Source organism: Halichoeres trimaculatus, unplaced genomic scaffold (assembly GCF_033239565.1).
Source record: "Halichoeres trimaculatus isolate MK-OKI-2021-1 unplaced genomic scaffold, fHalTri1.1 fHalTri1_scaffold_11, whole genome shotgun sequence".
Lineage (NCBI taxonomy): Eukaryota > Metazoa > Chordata > Actinopteri > Labriformes > Labridae > Halichoeres > Halichoeres trimaculatus.
In genome coordinates this window covers 15,600,511-15,616,566 of record NW_027437189.1, presented here as the reverse complement: position 1 = coordinate 15,616,566, position 16,056 = coordinate 15,600,511, and the positions used below count along the sequence as shown (strand labels likewise).

Sequence of the window (16,056 nt, the reverse complement as noted above, 5' to 3'; positions counted from 1 at the left end):
TGCGACTAGCTGCTAGCAGGCAGTAGCATGTTGTGAGTTGTCTGACAAATTTAAGGCGGTCAGAAATTGCCTATTTCTCAAAACCATGGCTGATAAGGACGACGATTTAACCACACAAAACATATAGGCTTAAACATAGAAAAATATCTGCATTTTCCTAAATACCCGCCTACATGTGGACATGGCCCAAGTCCAACATGGACTCTCTCTCCCTCCTGGAAGGCTGGTGGTGCCTGCCAGGCACCCACCTTTGGTTTGGTTTAGTTTGGTTTGGTTTGGTTATGCTGAGTTTAGCCTTTGTTTCTGACACATAGTCTTTAGTAATCTGCTAACTTTTCACAGCACCAAACACCCTAACCTCACTCCTGATACGAATTTAACCACCAGTTAGGTTTTCTTGAGTTGTTCAATCAACTTATTTCTTTATTTAAAGCTATCATGTGTTGACCTCCCTTCTTTGTCATGCTCTGCAACGAGCTGGGCATAACAACAGTATGTTTAAAATGTGCATTTCCAAAAAAATCAGGATACCAAAATTATCTGCATGAAGCTACATGAGAATAGTTTCAGTTTCAGTTTTACGCCACTCCCGCAGAGGTGTGGTTGCATACTTGTATGAAGCTCTATAAATGCCATAAAGGTTGTTGATTCTTGTTTGACAGGTTTTGCCAAACATCATCAGCTATCACCTGATTGTTTTCAACAAGTACTGTTGAACAACAATGTCTGAGAACTCTGTTGACATTTCAAGTACATGCTCCTTCTCTTTTGTGCAGCATACATTAACCACCCTTGTACATTTTTAATGATTTCACTAATTCCAGGTTACTAAGCAGTCATGTATTACAAAAAAAGGGCAATGATTCAATAAAAGGATTCAACTGGGTTGTACAGAAATACCATCACGTCGTCTGTACAAAGACAATTTTATTTTCTGGATCATATATTTGTTTTGGCTTTTAATTGTACCACTTGACAACTGCAACAACAGGTGTTATCTACAAACCCAGGGGAAAAATCATGTCCCTTGGTTCAATAACCTTTCATTCAGCATTTTCCCTTGGACATGCAAACTTCCTAACACCCCATCTTCCTAAGTACTTAATGTGAAAAAGTATTAAACCATCACATTTTCTGAGTATGACATATCCAGTGTTGCTGGTTGAAGAAAAGTGTTGTTTCTTCTTATAGCACTTTTTTTTTTTTACCATCAACATCATTTCTGGTAAACAGGAATTGGATTTGTGGTATTTACCTTCTTTTCAGGTCTATGAAATTCTTTTTTACTGAGGTCTAATTAATACCCTTTTGTTTCTTGCATATACATATTTCTGCTTGACTTTGAAATGGTTTTTACCTGTTCAGTTGCCTTGTGTAGTTATGATGTATTCTCTGTTTCTATCTGAAATGTCTATTTCAATTTCTTTATGGGTAGGTGTTCAATGATCCCATCCATGGGCACATTGAGTTGCATCCACTTCTCATTGCAATCATTGACACACCTCAGTTCCAGAGGCTAAGAAACATAAAGCAGCTTGGAGGTGCCTACTTTGTTTACCCCGGAGCATCGCACAACCGGTTTGAACACTCCATTGGGTATGTCAGCATTTTTCTTTACAGAAACATTTATCATAATAAGATTATGAGTGGTTTACAGTGAAACACCTTATTAAAGCGTTAAAACAATTTACCGCTGCATGTCAGGGCTGCTGATTCTCTTCAACATTTTAAATCATTGATAAAGACACATCTTATTTCGCTGACCTTCAGCACTGAGTAGAGCTTAGTATTTTGGGGTTTTTTTGCTGTTGATTGATTTTATTCCTGATGTTCTCTTTTATTGCTGTGTTTAACTTTTAAACGTTTTAAACTTTAAAAATTTTAAAACTTTTTACCTGTGAAGTGCTTTGAGCTTTTAAAGTTATGAACTGGCATTATAAATAAAGTTGACATTGACACTGACAAAATAAAATTACATTGTAATTTCATCAAGCTTTACAATAGCTGCCCAGTGTTTGTTTTGTGTTTTTGTTTTGTTTTGGTTTTTTGGTTCATTGTTGTTTGTGATGTTGACAGGGTGGCACACTTAGCAGGACAGCTTGCAGAGGCTCTTCGCACAAGACAGCCAGAGCTCAAGATTACTAAAGAGGACATCCTTTGTGTGCAGATTGCTGGTCTCTGTCATGACCTGGGTGAGTAATGCCCCTGTCAATCATTTTGCAATATATTGACAAAAATGTACAAAAAGTACACACTAGGAATGCATGAGTCTTTATTCTTCACCGAGGTCTCTAGAATGGGCTTGTCACAGTTCAGAAAGGACCCAAGAGCAGATAACTACCAGACATAATTTGAGGGGAAAAACTGTTCTTTGATTACACAGGCAAAAGGGGCAAAAAACAGTCCAGCAAAACCCAGAACGTAGCACATGCAGTGTTCAAAAGCCAAGAAACTAGAACAATCCAGGCAAAAGCACAAAACAAGCAGGCAAATTCCAAAATGAAAAACAGGCAGAGATCACACCTGACAGACTTAACAAAAGCTAGAACGAAGCAGGCAGGTGCACAAACAACAAACAACAAAGGAAACTGGAGACAGCTCCAGCATTGTCCAAGCAGGAGGGAGTGGGCTGGGAGGAGCAGACAGCTCCAGCAGAGTCCATGACAGGGCTCTATATTTAGTGGTTGATTTTAAAATGCTTTCTCATTTCATTTCATCATTTTATAAGCCTTTTATACACTTGTGACTAGTTGTGCTCCTCGCACCTTATTATGCAGTCTACCTTGTGGTATAAGCAACATGCATGCGAGAAAAGGCATTTTATTGTACTATTACTGTTATTGTCAGGGAATGTCCAGTCTAATCCTGGTCCAGATCCTATCTGCTTAAACACTCTGAATGACTTTAAAACTAAATCTGGACTTGGCATTGCTCATATAAATAATAGAAGTCTACTTCTTACACTGGATCTTGTGAAAATCTGGGTAAAATCCTCTGACCCCTTGTATTATCTGAGACCTGGCTTACTGATTCAGTTCTTGATAAGGATGTTGCTGTTAAGGGATACAATGTCTATTGTTGTGATCACCTAAGGAAAGATGGTGGCATGGCAATTTATATAGAAAACAAATGTCACGCTGTCCTTTCCTCTGGTTCCCTGAGCAAGCAACTGGGATTCCTTGCATTGAAAGCAGAACTTTTAAAGGACCATTTTATCAATATAGTGGGCTGTTACAGACCCCATCCGCTAATAATGCGGCTTTACCTTCACTACTTTCATTCATTTATTTCTCTATGTCAAGGTCATGGGCCATTCTCCCACCTGTTTGATGGACCTTTCCTCAACAAGATTGCAGAAAAAAGGATGCAGGAGGGAAATACAGCTGAGGGAGAAAGACTGAAGAGCTGGAAGGTAAGAAGTAATCCTTTCAGTCAGTCATGATTTTTAAAATACCAACTAACCTGTAAATAATTGTTGTTTACGTTAGGAATCTTGATTTTTAAAGATTTACCCACTAAGAAAAGTTATGACTTCAATCATATAAATGTTTACACTTTTAACTGTAGATTGTGAGCCTTGACACTTGTTGACCAAATGTCACCGGTCTGGTTAGTATGCTGTATCTGTGCCGAAACCTGCTGTTTAAAAATCTTAGAGATAAGACATGCATTCTCCATCTGTGTGTCCTCTCTATCTGTTACAGTTATAAAAATTTTGTCTGTTTTTACAGTGTGTCATTCCTTTCACTTTGTGTCTACCAGCATGAACAGGGCTCCTGTGACATGTTTGACCATCTGGTGAAAGAAAATAATCTCTTGCCACTGATGAAAGATTGTGGACTAAAGCTGAAGGACCTGGGCTTCATCAAGGAGATGATCTTACACCCTTCAGACAGTGACCAGGAGGTGAGTTCAGTTCACATGTAAAATCAGTTGGTATCTTTATTGTCACAACAATGCCACCAGTGTCACTACTGTCTATCATCTCCTCAGTGGCCATACACAGGCAGAGAGCAAAATAAGGCCTTCCTCTACGACATTGTGTCCAACAAAAGAAATGGTGTTGATGTGGACAAGTTTGACTACCTTGCCAGGTTTGGTTTTGATAAATATCTACTGTCAAGAAAATATATTCTTAGCTCAGAACATCTAAGACCTGTTTGTTCCCTCTTGAAAGAATGAAGTGTTCTCCTGATTATTTCAAGAATATGCAGCACTCTGAAAAAAATATATCGTTCAACTTTGATCCTTTGTTTCCTTTACGCGTTTCTCCACAGGGACAGTTACCATCTGGGAATCCAGAACAACTTTGACCACCACCGCTACATTAAGTTTGCCAGTGTGCGTGTGTGTGAGAATGATGGGCGGAAGTACATTTGCATGAGAGACAAGGTGCTGACAGTGAAACTCCTGCTTTTTATCACATTTTTTTTAACAGAAGTCTGAATGAATCGTTTGTTTTAACTAAACCATGTGTGCTACCTCAACAGGAGGTTGACAACATGTATGACTTGTTCTACACAAGACACTGTCTCCACAGAAGAGCCTACCAGCACAAAGTGAACAAAATCATAGAAGATATGTAAGTTGAGAGTAATTAAGCCCTTTGGGTCTTAGCTGGCGAGTCAGGGCCTAAAAGTGTGTTCCCCCTATGCAGTTACTCACAGTGTCCTTCTGATGTGTCCTATTTGACAAGCTGTAAGATACTTTTTTGAATAACGTGATGTTTGGTTTCATCATCCAGGATTGCGGAGGCTTTTGTAGAAGCAGACGGCCACATCCAGTTTGAAGGCTCAAATGAGGGAACGTTTACTCTCTCAGAAGCGATGACTGACATGAAGGCATACACAAAGCTCACAGGTGTGTAGATTCTGTGTGATGTTAAGTCATGTCTGAAATCAATGAAGTTGACTCACTCTACAGGAGGACTGTGCCAGTTTGTACTCATATGGCTGTAACTAACAAATTAATTTGAGTCTTGTAATTCAGTGTTGTGCCAAGATTATTTGATAACCTGTTAAGAGTCTTAACAATTGAATTTTTAACATCCCAAACTACTTGCAGTCTTGATAATATCTAGCATGTCTAGTGTTTGGAATTTTGAATGATTGAACCCTCAGAAGGTATTCACACAGGCATTATAAGCATAAGGACACAGGGAGACACTAAAGCCTTACTCACATGATATGCACACACTTTCTTAAAACTTCCTGAATGCAAACAGATAAGTGTGTTTTAATTAAACCTTTGCTTTTTTTCTGCCAGCTGTAACATAAAAGGTTTGTGTGAAATTTAGGTGAGAAAATTATAAGTTTAAAAAAGTGCTACAAGTAAGCAGATGCATCCACCTGAATTTTTTTATGATTTTATATTGAAACAGTGTGCCAAAAAGAGCTGCATGTTCTCCTCTACTGTGAGTGTATGCTCAAACACTACAATGTAGCTGTGTAAAGAAAAAACAGGTCAAACAAAAAACAACCTGTGTGTGTGTGTGTGTGTGTGTGTGTGTGTGTGTGTGTGTGTGTGTGTGTGTGTGTGTGTGTGTGTGTGTGTGTGTGTGCGCGCCTGCACGTGTTTGTATTTTTAATGAAAGCCATAAATGGTTGTTTGTAACCCTGAAGTGGTGGCTTTTTTCCCTTTCTTTTTTGAGGTGCAACATTTCCTCCAGCACCTCAAAGAAAACATTGCTGCTGCTCCAGTAACCAACACTGGGGTATCACTGGATCCTTAGCTTCTGCAGTGATTTGTAGTAACATGGCAAATCCCATGTGCCTTTGTGACTGACTTGCTGTTCTTTGTGACTTCATCAGATGCTGTTTTAAAAAACATCCAAACTACCTAAGAAGAGTGGACTCTCTTCTTTTATGTCTCTCTTCCTGTTTTAATCTAAAAAGTAGACAAAACATACATTTTTTGTCGTGTCCATCTTGGGCGCTCCAACTATTGATCCTCTCTATGATCTCCATTGTCTTTTCTCATAATCGCGCTGCTCTTTCTCTCTGAACGACTGCAACACATCCTCAGTTGGAGCGTGAGCTGCCTGAACTTTTCTTGCTTGCAGTGTCTCACTATGCCTCTGTCATCTCAAATCTTCTCCTCATATCCATGCTGATTTCTCACCCAAAGAGTGCACTGCTCTCACCCACAGTAGTTAACGAACATGATTTTAGTGACAAGCTCTGCCAGACCCCGCCTCCCTCCCTGCTGAAAAACACAATTTACTTCTATAGACCTAGTAAATGGTTGCAATCAAATTGAAAAAAATGTGGATTTACAATTCTTCTTTTCTTTGTATATTCATGTGATAAGTCATGCACTACAATTTTGCAATGTCCTAGAATTCAAATTCTTTATTTGGGGACCTTAAGCAGATATGAGATTAAAATGTGATTAAATAGATGAATTAATTACAAATCCTGTAATTAATGAGATTATTTTTAACCACCTAACAGAAGTAGTATGAATACCAACAAAATATAGTCTAAGTTAGAAAGTATACTTTCTTACCTCAAAATCATTTTTTTCCTCTATAAATCTGCATGCACCTGTTTCCAGCTTTGAGCAAAGAATTCAACAATTAAAAATTAAATCCAAAACACAAAGGAAAAAGCTGAAAACCAATACTGTTCAGCTTACACTGCATTAAAAACAAATGTGTCCTTCAAGTAGAAGTAACCAATATTGGCTCAGAATCCTTTCCAGGGTGACAGTCTATGATCACAGTTTGTCGATGAATTGATGAATTGTACCTTACAAAGAAGATGCCACTTATAAAAAAAAATCCAGAAGCACCTTCACCTGCAGTGATTAATTGCTATTAAAACAGAGCAGAGTTTCTTGACAGTACAACTGTTGTGCTACTGTGCAACCTGGTTTTCTGTCATACTTTTTATATCTCCATATCTGAGTTAGCCTGTATTAGGAATATACTTGTGCAGATTTTGTATTTGTTTTAATCTGGGTTGAAACATAAAGCATTTTTAAAAGAAATGTACATTTTTACAATTAGCTATCACACACATAGGCACATACAGCACTTGAAATAAACAGTATGTTGGAGTCTGTCAGGTAGGTGATACTGTTTTTGGCACAACGCTGTTCTTTAGCTGCCTCGATTTTAGATAGTGCATGTTGAATGACTTTTGGATTTAAAAAAAATGCCATATTTGGGAAACACTTTATGACACAAGTCTGAAGTGAGTTTACCAAGTTTTAGTGTCATGATTTGCAGAACAGGGGTTTATTCTAACTCATTTCTTTTTAACTTTATTGCTCTCTTTGGCTTTTAGACAGTGTGTTTGAACAAATACTCAACTCGCCCTTGGAGGAACTCAGTACGGCAAGAGGGATTCTCCAAAAAGTCCACTCCAGAAAAATACCCAAGTTTCTGGGTGAGATAAGGGTGGAGAAAACCGTCAGGGACTGGGAGGTATGACTTTTGTGTGCCTGTATGCTTTGTGCGTGCACAACCAAACCTTTGGAATGTATGGAATACAGTTTTGGCATCAGCATGAGCATTCATAGAATAAACCAACAAAAACAAGAAACAAACAAAATGTATTATTTAATTTACCAGCGTAATGTAGGGATAAGCTTTGTCACAATATTTTTATTCTCAAATCTTTTCCTCCCAACTGTTTATATCTTGTCTGTTTCCTTCTAAAGACACTGAGATCTGCTCTGAAACAAATACTGGATCAACACTTACCCCAAAGAGACTTTGAAGTTTCAGTGAGTTAAGTTTTTTTTTTTTTGGTTTGTTTGTTTGTTTTTTACCTCACCATATCCTAAAAGGTATTTAAGGAAAAATAATCTTTAGGCTTTTTTTCTTCCTGCTGCTCACATAATGTCTGCTCCCTTTTACAGGCACTGATCTCTGCTGTGCAAAAACTACTGGTTCAACGCCTCTGTAACAGGAACATTTCCGTGAGTTAAGGCTTTTGTTTGACATTGCCATTTGTATAAAGTAAAAAAATAATAATGATAATCTTTAATTTCTTTCCTTCCTCCGGTTCACAATATGTCTGCTCCCATGCAAAGACACTGAGCTCTGTTATGAGAACACTAGTGTTTCAACACCTCTCTAATGAGGCCTTCAATGCTTCGGTGAGTTAAGGTTTTTGTTTGACCTTGTCATTTTGTAAGAAATATTTAAAGGAGCTGTGAGGATTTTGAAAGTGATCTTAAAAAAGGCTCATTTCTACATATATACCTGATTGTAATGCACACTTTAAATTGAGATTATCAGCGCCAATATTGCTGGTTACAGGTTATTCTAAATTGCTACTTCTTAGCTTCCAGTTTGGGTCGACCAGGACTGGATTGATTTACGGCACGTCTAGGTCTCCATGACAACATCACGCCAGCTGTTGTTTAGTAGTGAGAAGAGATAAAACTCAGAGATCTGTGTTTTTCTCTGGTAAAAATGATTTCAATGACTAATTTTGTAGTGATTGCGGACACAGGGGCCTTACTGTCAGTCAGAAAAAGGAGGAGCAGAAGGAAGCTAAATGGGGACACAGGGTCAAAACTCTTTGTGATAATGTTCCAACTCACAGTCAGCAGTTATTCTGCAGTGGTTGGTTCAAACTTGAGAGTCTTTCAATAAAATGAAGAGTGGGGTTACGTTAGCTCTGCTTGGTAGATGACTGGCAGGACATAGCTAACCAGGATATACATAAGTTACATATTAGGGACATGTCTTAGAGCACCGGACTGCCAACTGCGCTAAACATAGACGGCTACTAAGCTACTTACAAACTGACACTGTTTGTTGTCACGTTGGCCTACAGATAACCGGGCTAAAATATAGCCGGCTGCTACAATGTTTGCTTGATGTCACGTTTGAAACCGTTGGGCTACGTAACTGTACTGATAAATACCTTACCTAGCCGCATTGTATCCAGCAAAAAGTTGTCTTGAACAAAGAAAATTTGTTTTGATCCAATCTCCATTTATTTCCAAAACAAACAGACACCTCCACAAAAGTAATTTACAGTAGTGTGCAGAGACTCTGAGCCACAAGGTGGCAAGCTAGTGCAATCAAAACAGATCCTCCTCATAGCATCTTTAAAAAAAATTACTTATAATGTTAAGTCTTTCCTGGGTACTGTTCACATATTGTCTGCACCCTTCTAAAGGAACTCAGAGATGAGTTGACAGAACTACTGGCTCAACCCTTAAACCAGCCGGACTTAGATGTTTCGGTGAGCAGGGGTTTTATTTGACCTCACCATTTTGTAAAAAATATACTTTATTTTTAACAATATTGTGGCTCTTTTTCTTACTGTTAACATCTTGTCTGCTCCCTTCCAAAGACAATGAGCCCTGATTTGGAAAACCTACTGGTTCAATACTTACCTGGCATGGAGATTTCAGTAAGTCAAGAGTTTGTTTTCACACAAACCCATTATGAACTTTCCTTTTTATTTATATACTTCCATGAACTCATACATCATATCTATTCATAATCATTTTTATTTGTCAGATATGAAATACGTATTTTGCTTTCAACTTATTTAGTTACCTGAAAAGATATTTTTCAGACCAGGTTATATAATCTTAAATCATTCCCCTCCCACTGATAATATCTTGTCTGCTCCATTCTGAAGGAACTGAAGTCTGCATTGGAAGCTCAACTGGCTGAAAGCCGTCCTCAAGGGGACTTAGAAGTTTTGGTGAGTTAGGGTTTTTGTTTGACCTCACCGTTTTGTATAAAAGTATTAAAACATTTTTACAATCTTAAGGCTTTTTTCTTTATACATCTTCCAATGCACATCTTGTCTGCTCCCTTTCTAAGACACCTCCCGCTGATTTAACAGCACAACTGGCTTATCAACACCCTCCAGAACAAGAGTTTCTGGAGGAAAACTTCAAGGTTCTGGTGAGCTGAAGTTTTTGTTTGACTTCACAAATTTCTATTATCCTTTTATTTTTTTTAAATGAAGATATAGGTCAGGCATTATTTACATCTCTCTCCCCTTTCTTTTTAGGTCACTAAGATGGACTATGGCATGAAAGACAAGGACCCTGTGGAACACATGTATTTCTACAGCAAGTTTGGTTCTACGGCAAAGAAGCTGAGTCTGGAACAGGTCGGAACCAAATTAGAACTTTAACCTCATTATTTCTTCATGTCCAGGATAATTTTCCTTGAGTTTGATTGTTTGTTTGGAAGCCTTGCTATGGTATAACTATAAAACTAAAGTGTCCGTCAATCTTGTCAGGCAACCAGGATCCGCACAACATGCTTTTCTGAGACACTGATCAGGGTTTACTACAAACCCTAAGAGGAGGCTGAAGCTTTCTACAGAATTTCTGGTAAGAATTAAACCTCTGTTGTAAAACATGGGATGCTGTGGCTAATCTGGGGTGATGGCATATTGAGCAGAGATGAAGTGATTGCATGTCTAGAACTTGGTCTGCTCCCTGATTGACATCACAGCGCTTCCTTTCCATTCTCTTAAGATTGCTGTTCTCTTGCTTTAAGATTATGAGTCAGTTGGTAAACTCTGGGATTGCAGTTAAAGATTAGGAGTACTACATATTGACTGATTGACTTTGAACTCTCAAGCAGAAACTGATTTTTAAATTAAACATATTTTCTATTTCCCACAAAAGTCAATGAACCAAAACTGTGGCATAAGGAGATCACCCTTACTTTAACTCAAAATCCCACTCAACCCATTCCAAAAATGTAACTTTTGCTTCTGTTAATCACTCTTTAACCTTTCTCTACACTGCTTTTTCTAAAACTGAATGTCTTACCTGTCTCTATGTACATACAGGATGAAGACACATCAACTCAGCAGTCCAGCTGTATGGAATGAAACTCAAAATAATGTGCCAGAAGTTTTCAGACATGAAGATCATATTTAAAAAAGAGAAAGCTTGGGTTGATTTGGTGTTTGTATGGATTTTCTATATTGATCTATCTTTCCTCATCTACAGCATTTATTGTGGCTCATTTGTTTTTTCTTAATCAGTTCTGTGTTTTAAGATTGGCTCCTCTGAAACGCTTTGCATGAGCATTAATCTAAAATTAGAATTGAACTATTTTTACCCTGATGTAATCATTTTATTACTGATCAACTGGCTTTCTTTAAAAGTAGGGAAAAAGTTAAGATAAAACATCTACAGAGGGGAAACCACACAAAGCCAAAAACTGTGTGCAAAAAGATGCTGGTGTAGTACTTCATTTGTATCTTCACTCTAACCATGAGTGAAGGTTTCCTCTGCCATATTCAGTGTGAACACTAGAGGAAGTTGTGTGTTTCATAGAGGGTAAATGCTGAATATTCATTTGTCTAATATCCATTATTAAAGTACAAGCTCTTGCCGTGTGCATTAGCTTTAAGTTGGGACTATTAAAGGTATATAACATCTTCTTTTTGGTGTTTAGAGTTGGGCAATATAAACGTGTTTGATATTTCCATGGATTGTGTAGAAAAATAGATGTAGCTGAAGTGGCATCACCATGACTAGCAAACAGCTAGTGTCATGTTTGATGCAGGTTTATAAATCACATCAAACTATGTTAACCTATGTTTTCAAAGTTATATACTCCATATTAATAACTATGTTAATGTTAGTCATGGTCATCATGGTGTTGGGGAGTGTCAGGAAACAGTCATAATTTTCATCTTTGCATGAACATTAATCTGAAAATAAACTGAACTATTTTACCTTGATGTTATCATTCTATTTCACCTTTCATTCAAGGAGCTTCTTAGATGAGAGGTGTCATAACTGTCTCAGTAATAACTGCCATTTTCCATTATTACAGCCAAAGTTCATCATCATAACACTATTGACCTAAGACCACATTATATTGTTGCTATTGTTGCTTCAAAAAACTCAATAAATGTACCCCACAAGAACTTGCTCTTCTTCTTTTCTTTTCCTTTATTTTTTATTTTATTTATTTATTTTGTGTGTGTGTGTGTGTGTGTGTGTGTGTGTGTGTGTGTGTGTGTGTGTGTGTGTGTGTGTGTGTGTGTGTGTGTGCCTTTTCTTTTTTTTTTGTGTGTCTGTGTGTGTGTGGGGGGGGTACAGACAAGATGAGATGTTTTAATTTTTTATGTTTGGGGGTCAGGAAGTTGAAAGCATTTTGTTTTTCCATAATTAATTAATTAGATATATCTTGTGTAGTGCAGCTTAGAGATTCTTATAAAATGATGTTGTTAACCTTAAAAAGTCAACTTGGAAATCTTAAAACATAATTTGCGTCAGGTAATGTTAGCCATCAGCTGGGATTTCTCTTGAAGTTTTCATCAGAGCTGGGGGTTATCTGGAGGATAGAGCTGTGGGTATTCACATGGAAAATAATTTACTCATCCTTTCCAGGACAAATTATGCCTCCTTTCGTTTACCAATATTTAAGTATGCACAATGTTCTGTATCATTGAGTCTTCTGCAATACAAATTGACATAACAGCAACATTTCAATCTCCTCAGCTTAAATTTTAATGGCATCAAAGAGGAGGAATGTCTAAGGTTGACTAATAAAGACACATTATCCTGATGTAATATGTACATTTTTTTATTAGTTCATAGAAAGACTGTATTTCAGAACAATTAAGGTGAAAGTCTAAAATTAGAACATTGTAGGAGCTAGCCCAATGCTAACTACTGAGGCGTCTTCCCCGGCGTTGCTTTATTGACGCGCTTCACCTGCTTGACTGAGCTGCATGTCCAAGGATCCACAAAAGGCTTTATGGTGCAAACAATCACATTTATTCATTGCCATTCAAGTGTACCTACAATCGAATCAGCCCACAGCATACAGCGTGCCGCTGTCAAAACCTTTCTTGCCCTCCGGGGTTCGTGACCCTTTACCTCCACAAAGACCTGCCTATATTTGTACCTGTGCCTCAGGCATATAGTGACCCCAAGTGTAGAGACAATGAACTGCATAGACCTCCTGATGCCTATTTGGCTCCTACACACCGGCCCCTAATTGTAATGGCCACCAGACATGACAATTCATGCAAAATATACCAAAGGAGGCAAATGTCACAGTAAACACATTTCAACAACCCTTTTTTTTTTTATACTCCATACACCAAACAAAGTTTTGTCACTGGTCGTTCAACAACGCTTGACTTTGTCTGTAACCTCACAGAACGAACAAGACCATGTCTGTCTGGAAACACCTCTAGAACCCTGCCAAGTAGCCAGGAACCACGAGGAGCTGAAGAATCCATTATCACAACAATATCTCCAGCGATCAAACTCCTCTTCTTCTGGCTCCAATTTTTGCCTCTCTTGAAGCAAGGGTAGGTACTCCCGTACCCATCTCTTCCAGAACAGATCTGCAAGGTACTGTACTTGCCGCCATCGTCTCCTCATGTACTGATCATCAGGTCCAAATATTCCAGGTGGTAAGGATGGTTTGCCTTTCAGAAGAAGAAGATGATTTGGCGTTAGTGGTTCCAGATCATTAGGATCCTCTGATTGCTTGGTAATTGGTCGATCATTTAAGATGGCCTCCACTTCACAAAACAAAGTGTGCATTCCATCATCGTCCAACCTTTGCTGTCGCAGGACTGAGCTGAGAACCCTTCTCACCAAGCGAATCATCCGCTCCCATACACCACCATGGTGCAAGCCTGCTGGTGGGTTAAAACTCCAGCGTATTCCAGCCTGTGACAGAACTCCTTGGATTCTGTCTTGGTTCAAGTTAGCAAGAGCCTCCTTCAGTTCTCTTTCTGCACCAATAAAGTTGGTGCCATTGTCTGATCTCAGATGTTCCACTTGTCCTCTTCTACTGATAAAACGCCGCAGAGCATTTATGCATGCATCCGTTTCCAGTGAAGGTGCCACCTCTAGATGAACAGCCCTGCTCGCCATACAGGTAAATAAAACACCGTACCGTTTGCAGGTTGATCTTCCTCTCTTTACTTCCACTGGACCAAAGTAATCTACTCCCGTGTTAGAAAATGGTGGTAGATCAGGAAGGATTCTTGTTTCAGGAAGATCTGCCATTTTTTGTTCGACTGCTCTTCCATGGTAACGTCTACAAAAGCTGCACTCAGAAATGATCTTCCTAACAGCTGAATTGGCATTGGTGATCCAAAACCTTCTCCTCACAGTAGACAGAGTGTGACTTCGCCCTCCGTGGCCCAGCTTCTGATGTACATCTTTGAGGATGAGTTGGGAAACATGCTGCTCTTTGGAAAGAATGAGGGGATGTTTCGCTTCCTCCGGCATTGAACTTCTGCTCAATCTTCCTCCAACTCTCAGAAGTCCCTCCTTCAGTACAGGATCCAATCTGTTTATGGAACTCTGTCGATTCACAGTAGCTCTTTTAGATGATAGAGCGGCAATCTCTTCGCTGAACCTCTGTTGCTGGCAAAAGCGAATGATAGAAACTTCTGCATTCAACAGCTCGTCCAGTGTCAGGATGTTGCTCAGGGGCTGAGATGTGACCCGCTTTCTTTCTCCTCCTGCAAAATTGTCCCGACTGGAGACCTTAGAATGCTCCACCACAGAAGCTTCGGACTGTTTCCTCAGAAGACTGCGTTCCAATAATTTAGACTTTAATCTAAGGATCCAAGCAACGGCTCTTTTCAGTCTCCTCCAGTCAGAAAAGTAAGAAATGAGCTGGTTCGTGGGACTCGACACGTCACACCCCTTGATGATATTGGCTGTTGCCTCCTTTCTGACCTCCTTGTCTGTAGCATCCAGTGTGACATCCAACACAGTCTTAGGCCAATCCTCTTCATCCTTCCAAAGGAATGATGGACCTCTCAGCCACCTGTTGTTTTTCAAGAAGTCAGACACCTTCATTCCTCTTGACGCACTGTCAGCTGGATTGTCTTTAGTACTGACATGTCTCCATTGTGATGGTTCAGACAGTTCCCTGATGGTTGAGATTCTGTTGGCCACGAATGTGTGAAATCGTCTGTCCTCATTGTTCAGATACTTCAACACCGAAGTGCTATCGGTCCAAAATACTGAATTGTCCAGCAGTATGTCCAACTCTGCCTTCACCATCGAGTCCACTCTGACAGCGAGGACGGCTGCTGTCAACTCGAGTCGGGGAATGGTTACAGCCTTCAGAGGTGTTACTCTGGCCTTACCAAGCAGAAAAGTGACATGGATTTGATTTTCTTGATTCAGCATCCTCACATAGCTTGCTACTCCATATCCAGCTTCGCTGGCATCTGCAAAGTGGTGTAGTTGGGCTTGCCTGATCAATCCAAAGTTCGCTGGCTTGACACATCTATCCACAGTGAATGCAGTCAGCAGATCCAGGTCCTCAATCCACCTTTTCCATCGGAGCAGGATGTCCTGTGGTAATGCATCATCCCAACCACAACCTCTTCTACAGAGTTCCTGTTGCATGATTTTTGCATGCAAGGTGACTGGTGCCAGGAAGCCCAGAGGATCATAGATGGAACTGTTGACTGACAACATCCCACGTCGAGTAAGGGGTTGATGTTTAATCTCCATTTTAAACCCAAAACAGTCAGTGTCCACACACCACTGTAAACCCAGAGCTCGTTCCATTAGAAGTTTGTCTCGATCCAAATCCAAGTCTTTCAGGTCCTTGGCTCTCTGATCCTCAGTGATGGCTTGTAGCACAACTCGACTATTGCTGATCCATTTTTCAAGAATGAAACCTCCTCTTCCACACAGAGTGATGAGATCCTTTATTGTCTGAATTGCTTCCGTTTCCGTGGCTGAACTCCTCAGACAGTCGTCCACGTAGAAGTTTTGCTTCAGTGCCTGAAGCACTTCAGCTGAAAAAGCAGACTGATTATCCTCTGCAACCTTCCTCAGTGCATAACTTGCACAACTGGGAGATGACACGGCTCCAAATAGGTGCACAGTCATTCGAAACTCCATGATGTCCTTTGTGATATCTCCATTTTGCCACCAAAGAAAACGAAGAAAGTCTCTGTCCTCTTCCTGAACCTTCACCTGGTGAAACATGGCTCGAATATCCCCCATGAATGCTACTGGCTCCTTCCTGAAGCGAACAAGAACACCAAGCAGCGAGCTAGTAAGGTTGGGACCCTGCAGGAGCTCGTTGTTCAATGAAGCACCTTG

General features: G+C 39.6%; 1 protein-coding gene across 1 annotated transcript; it reads left to right on the top strand.

Annotated features, from left to right (window-relative positions):
• Nucleotides 1–181: 181 nt before the first annotated feature.
• LOC141798770 (deoxynucleoside triphosphate triphosphohydrolase SAMHD1-like) lies at nt 182–10,829 on the top strand. Its single transcript, XM_074680600.1, has 14 exons — nt 182–253; nt 1,436–1,596; nt 2,077–2,192; nt 3,303–3,412; nt 3,763–3,906; nt 3,994–4,094; nt 4,278–4,392; nt 4,491–4,582; nt 4,745–4,860; nt 7,290–7,429; nt 9,612–9,677; nt 9,800–9,883; nt 9,993–10,094; nt 10,788–10,829. The coding sequence occupies exons 1-14, from the start codon at nt 182–184 to the stop codon at nt 10,827–10,829; spliced, it is 1,461 nt and encodes a 486-aa protein (XP_074536701.1).
• The last annotated feature ends 5,227 nt before the right edge of the window (nt 10,830–16,056 follow it).